The sequence below is a fragment of the Engraulis encrasicolus genome, chromosome 1, assembly GCF_034702125.1.
Source record: "Engraulis encrasicolus isolate BLACKSEA-1 chromosome 1, IST_EnEncr_1.0, whole genome shotgun sequence".
Lineage (NCBI taxonomy): Eukaryota > Metazoa > Chordata > Actinopteri > Clupeiformes > Engraulidae > Engraulis > Engraulis encrasicolus.
In genome coordinates this window covers 48,951,964-48,957,963 of record NC_085857.1, presented here as the reverse complement: position 1 = coordinate 48,957,963, position 6,000 = coordinate 48,951,964, and the positions used below count along the sequence as shown (strand labels likewise).

Genomic DNA, 6,000 nt, shown 5'->3' with positions numbered 1-6,000 from the left:
CAATAATAACAATGACAACAATAAGATCAATGACAACCATCCAACAAGAACGATAATGCTACATTTTATGTAGCCTATTATTACTGATCAAAGATTAATTTAATCTCATCCAAGGTGTAATCATATCTAATGCAAATCCAGAGCAGGCACAGGTACAGCACAGCACAGTTCCCTGTTCATCAAGTTGGCAGTGTGTGTGTGTGTGTGTGTGTGTGTGTGTGTGTGTGTGTGTGTGTGTGTGTGTGTGTGTGCGTGTGCGTGTGTGCGCGTGTGTGTGTGTGTGTGCGTGCGTGCGTGTGTGGGTGTGCGTGTGTGCATGCCTGCTTGCGTGACTTCATGCGTGCTTGTGTTTGTTTTCTTATGCATGATTGTGCTTGTTCCACTCTGCCAGCAGAACAGCACCCCCTACCATCAGTAGAAGGCAGTGCAGGTAAAGGTAGGCACGGTCAATGCTGCATCCCAGCTCTCTGCATGAGTCCAATAGGGCCTGCTCCTGTCGGATGGAGCGCAGGTCATATCGGATACGTGTCAAGTCAGTTAGCAGATGCTCTGTAACGTCCGAGCAATAAGGCTCCACGTCGCCATCTGCTGTTTGATGTGTGTCTTGGTCTACGTAGAGATAAAACAAATTATGACAAAATAAATATGAATAAAGATTAAAATAAAGTTATATAAAAACTATACTGTTGAACATTACGCAAGAGAAAGATAATTTCTGCTATGCTAAATGTTGAATACTGTTCTCATTATTATTATGATAACTACAAGTTTTCAGATAAATGTAATTTGAGCATATTGCAAATGACATGCTACTTTCACATTTTTGACCACTGCATTCTCGAAAACACATTATTTCAAACTTGAAAAAGGAGATGAAGTTTAACCTGTCAGCAAAGTTCCCCAATGGTCCCGCCCCCTGTGCTGTGATAGGCTGGGGCAGATGTTCTGACTGAACCACGCAGCCCTCCCATTGGCTATCTGGAACACCACGGCTGTTTCCATGGCACTGAAGGCCAGTAGGCCCAGAGAGCCGAACAGATAGACCTCTAGATGTGATGTGTGACACACACATACACACACAGAAACACACACAGACACAGACACACACACACACATACACACACACACAGACACACACACACACACACACACACACACACACACACACACACACACACACACACACACACACAGACACGCACACAGACAGACAGACACACACACAGACAGACAGACACACACACACACACACACACACACACACACACACACGTTTGTCAGGGGCATTTTTGTAGTGAAGAATTGTGAAGTGATAGTGGTACTGGAAGAATACACCTACCATTAAAATCTTTTTTTTTTTTTAAGAATTTTTTTGGGTCTTTTAGAATGTATTATTTACAGGACAGTATGAGAGAGTGACAGGAAATGTTAGGGAGAGAGAAGGGGAAGGGTCAGCAATGGACCCGGGCTGGATTCGAACTTGGATCGGCCACATAGTAGACGAGTGCCCTACCATTAAGCCACGGTAGGGCCTGTAACTGGCGTTGATAGGCCTCTGTATGGGAGCATGTGATTCCCCCACCGAATAACAATTATGATAAAGTTTGTTTTCCTTTTTTTTGTATTCTTATTTTGTTGTGGGGGTGAAAATGATTAGCCTATATTTTTGTTCTTGGGTTGGTTTTGTTCAATGTATCTTTTTGTTGTATTTCTTGAGCCGTGTACGTCATGTGACCTTGAGTGAACTTAAGTGACCTGGAAGCGGTAGGGTCAGGTAAAGCACTTCTGAAATGAGGTAGCGTGCACTGCATTTGCAACGCTCGAGAGATTCTACTGCTGGTACAACCCTAGTAACAGAGAACGTAAAGAGAACATTTGCCTTTTGGTTCTCTACAGGTTAGGTTTGTAACCAAACCAAGATCTACCACCTAAAAACGTTCCCTTTGGTTACAGTAAAAACCAAGCAGCCATTGGTTCCGGTTCGGTTCTGGATACGTTTCGGATACGTCATTTTTGGTTCTGTTTCGGTTCTCATTGGGTTGGCAAGAAAGTTTAATTTCCGTTCCCAGAACAGGATATGTGTGGTTCCCATTTCATTCCCTCACTGTGCTCTCAACGTGCCTTTATTGCTTTTCATGTTTGTTCCCTCACTGTTCCCATATGGTTCCCATAACTTTGTTGGTTACATTATAGGTCTGGTCATGTCTGGTTCCCTAGACGTGCTACTGATGTTCCCCCAACCTTGCATGCATGGCCACTGTTTACTTCAAGTAATGATGAATGTCCACCCGATTAAATCACATACGATCACATATCAGTAACTGTATTTCTGCCATTAAGACTCAGAGAGATAAATTCGTATTTAACAATTTAATGTTGTTAACATAGTTGACAATAGAATTGGCATAAGTAGACAGTATTTGGCGTAGGTCCAATCATCAGCCCGGGTCTTGCGCTGGCGGATCCAGTAGAGCCTGCCGTAGCCGTGCAGCAGGAACTGGACTTTTAACCCCCAAAACTAAGGAGGGCATGCCGGATTGTAATACTGCCGATGACGATTGAAATCATGAGAAAATAACACAACTTACCCCCAAAGAGAGAACAAGGACAAGAGGAGACGCGTGACCCACCGTAGGCGACGACTGGAACCCACCTAGAGCATTTGAGGAGGACAAAGAAATGAGACAAACATGAAACACTGCAAAAACCATGGGCAGGAACAGGCAGGCCCCTGCGGCCACATGAAGAAGTGGGCATGGAAATCCCCTACACCACCACCAGTGGTTGCAGCTTGGGCACTTATGCAGGGCACTTATGCAGGGCACTTATGCACTTATACAGGGCGCCCTCACGGAGGGCAGTACATGTAAACACGAAGCAAGGGCCCTCACGGAGAGTGGCACACTTGTAATAACCTATAGCAGGCTATTCGATAAGAATTTGCATGGCCACATTTCGAAAACGTGAAATAGAGTACTTTCGGCCATAACTAGTAGGTACCGCTTTGAGTGCTTGTGAATTGTAAAGAAGCACCCGATTGTGGCATATAATGCTACAGCTGGGCCGCATGAGCTTGAGCTAGTAACGCACCAGCAAGGCGCGGGCTCCGTTATAAGGAGCATTTACACGAATGCGCCACACGGGGGCAGGGAGAGACTCTAATCGGCGCAGCGTGCGCGTGTCTACTAAGAAGCAGTGATTGAGCCCCTCAGGGGCAGAGAAATAGATAGACCGACCTGTAGAGCAGAAAGAAAATAACGAACAAGGCAGACAGGCGGACAGCAGCAGACAGACAGAGTTTAGCGGAGTGCAGGCAATACGTGGCACTCTCGTAGAGCGCTGAAACAGAGTGCAGAGTCTCGGGCTCCGTTATGAGGAGCGATTACTCGAATGCACCGCACGGGGGCAGGAAAAGACAGGACACAGGTTTACAGAACAGGAAACGGCTGACAGAGCAGAGGGGCGCTCTCACGAGAGCTGTGCAGAGAAATTCTAGTCGGCGCAGAGCAGTGTTAATTTCGTCAACCACGACGATGACGAAAATATTTCGTCAACGCCCCTTTTTCCCTTGACGATGACGAGACGATGACGCACTAAAAATTGCCTCAAGCAAATCAAAATATGACGAAAATAAAAAAAATATTTTCGTCAAGGAGACTAAGACGAGACGAAATTTACAAGCCATGGACGAATGGACATTAAAAATATATAATTATTTATAATTAATTTGTAATTGTAATATAGGCCTAAGTGTCTTGAACTTCATAGGTGATTGCGCGCTCACGCTGTGTTGCCTCGCTTGTATCTGCTGGCAGCCAATGCATGGCGCGGCTCAGTCAGTAGTTCTGTAGCCTAGTAGTTCAGTGAGTCCATTTAAGTTTAGTTTAGGTCCTAAAACATTCCCAGAGAAAGAGAAAAAATAGCCGACGTTGAGAGAAGTGTTCATTTTGAAACATGTTCAACAACCCTCTTATCCATGACGAAGACATGTGTTTCTGCAGTAGGTAATGACAGTCGCGCCAATCCTCCTCTGATACTGTCATTCTAAACCTCCTCGAGCTTCCACTATTCTCCTTTTCACTTAGGCTGTCTTAGCCCGGCGTTCGTTGTCTGTTCTTTTTTTGTAATGTTTGCTATATTTGTTGTTTAACCATAGCCTATGAGTAGGCAGCAAGCAAATCATGAAGGTCGGATTTGTGAATTTATTTAAATCAGTTACCGTGGGAGCGCGCGCCAGCAGGGGGAAAGTTGGCCTGTCTAAAGTAACAGAGACACGGCTACTGTAGTCTAGTTTTGAACAGAATCAATGGATGGGCGATAACTAAGGAGTTTTAAACTGTTGAGATTTGAAACTTGTTCTCGTCGAGAGCAACGCTAAAAGACCCAAGGAAGTCGACAGCATTTCCGTGCGTCTTCAGCGTCTTCCTAAGTTCCAAAAACTCTTTCCAGGTCATGCTTATCGAGCCTCGACACCCCCGACAAACAAAACAGCATTTGTGTTTAAATATTTTTATGTGCGTGTCCTTTCTATCGTCCAGTCTGCATACCCCTGCCTAACTATTTTTCCTGGGACTTTTGCAGGGCATACGAAGTGGGCTCGCGCAATCTATTTAAGCCTATTCCACACATGCCGCACGAGTCATTATCGTTCTCTGCTCGCATTGCCAATTGAAAACAAAAACCGCTAACTTGCATAGTCTAACATCAGCAGTATTTTATCTGACTCGTGGTCATCGGGAAGCCACTATCAGGGAGACTTCTTGAACTTCATGCAGACTTGGGATGTCTGGTCTTCCCACTGCCGGCAATCTGCAGGCTTTAAGTCCCGCGGTCAGGTGAAGAAGAGCATGTAGCTTCCTCCGTGATCAAACTCAAAATGAAATATAATATGCAGCAGCTTCTAATGCACGAGAGAGAGAGAGAGAGGGAGAGAGAGAGAGAGAGAGAGAGAGAGAGAGAGAGAGAGAGAGAGAGAGAGAGAGAGAGAGAGAGAGAGAGAGAGAGAGAGAGAGAGAGAGAGAGAGAGAGAGAGAGAGAGAGAGAGAGAGAGAGAGAGAGAGAGCGCAGCCTGCACCTGGATGTGTGTGTGTGTGTGTGTGTGTGTGTGATGCTCTTTTGCTCTATGATGTTGAAATTACTGATTTGGGTTTAGGTGGAAAATGACCAAGTAACAAGGTGAATATTTGCTGCAATAGGCAATATTAGTAATACTTTGTGAAATAACAATAGCCATTGTAGGTTATTTATTTTACACAATGTTGACTAAAATGACTAAAAATTGAAATTTTGACTAAAAATTTTGACTGAAATGTTGACTAAAATGACTAAAATTTGACTATGACTAAAATTGATTTTCGTCATTTTGACTAAGACTAAGACTAAATTGGGAAGGCAATGACTAAAATATGACTAAGACTAAAATTGATTTTCGTCATTGTGACTAAGACTAAGACTAAATCAAAAAAAGCTGACGAAATGAACACTGGCGCAGAGTGCGCGTGCCCACCAAGGTAGCAGTGACTGGCCTCACGTGGGCAGTAAAACATTTAGGGAATTTGACGTACAACACAGGGGAAAATAACGAACAAGGCAGACAGGCGCTCTCACGGGGAGCATTGACAGATTAACTCTGATCGGCGCTGCGTGCGCATGCCTACTAAGGTAGCAGTGACTTGCCTCACGTGGGCATAAACATGTAGGGACATTGACATACGACACAGGAGGAAAGTAACGAACAAGGCAGACAGGCGCTCCCATAGGGAGCATTGACAGACTAACTCTAATTGGCGCTGCGTGCGCGTGCACTAAGGTAGCAGTGACTTGCCTCACGTGGGCATAAACATGAAGGGACATTGACATACGACACAGGAGGAAAGTAATGAACAAGGCAGACAGGCGCTCCCATAGGGAGCATTGACAGACTAACTCTAATAGGCGCTGCATGCGCGTGCACTAAGGTAGCAGTGACTTGCCTCACGTGGGCATAAACATGTAGGGACA

General features: G+C 44.9%; 1 protein-coding gene across 1 annotated transcript in view; it reads right to left on the bottom strand.

Annotated features, from left to right (window-relative positions):
• Positions 1-312: 312 nt before the first annotated feature.
• LOC134438720 (5-hydroxytryptamine receptor 3A-like) overlaps positions 313-6,000 on the bottom strand; it is a 31,130-nt gene continuing 25,442 nt past the window's right edge. Inside the window, exons 5-6 of the mRNA XM_063188393.1 lie at positions 885-1,046; positions 313-609 (exon numbers count right to left, since the gene is read on the bottom strand). Coding sequence (XP_063044463.1) covers positions 359-609; positions 885-1,046 — 413 coding nt within the window. The 3' untranslated portion in view covers positions 313-358. The remainder of the gene's footprint in view (positions 610-884; positions 1,047-6,000) is intronic.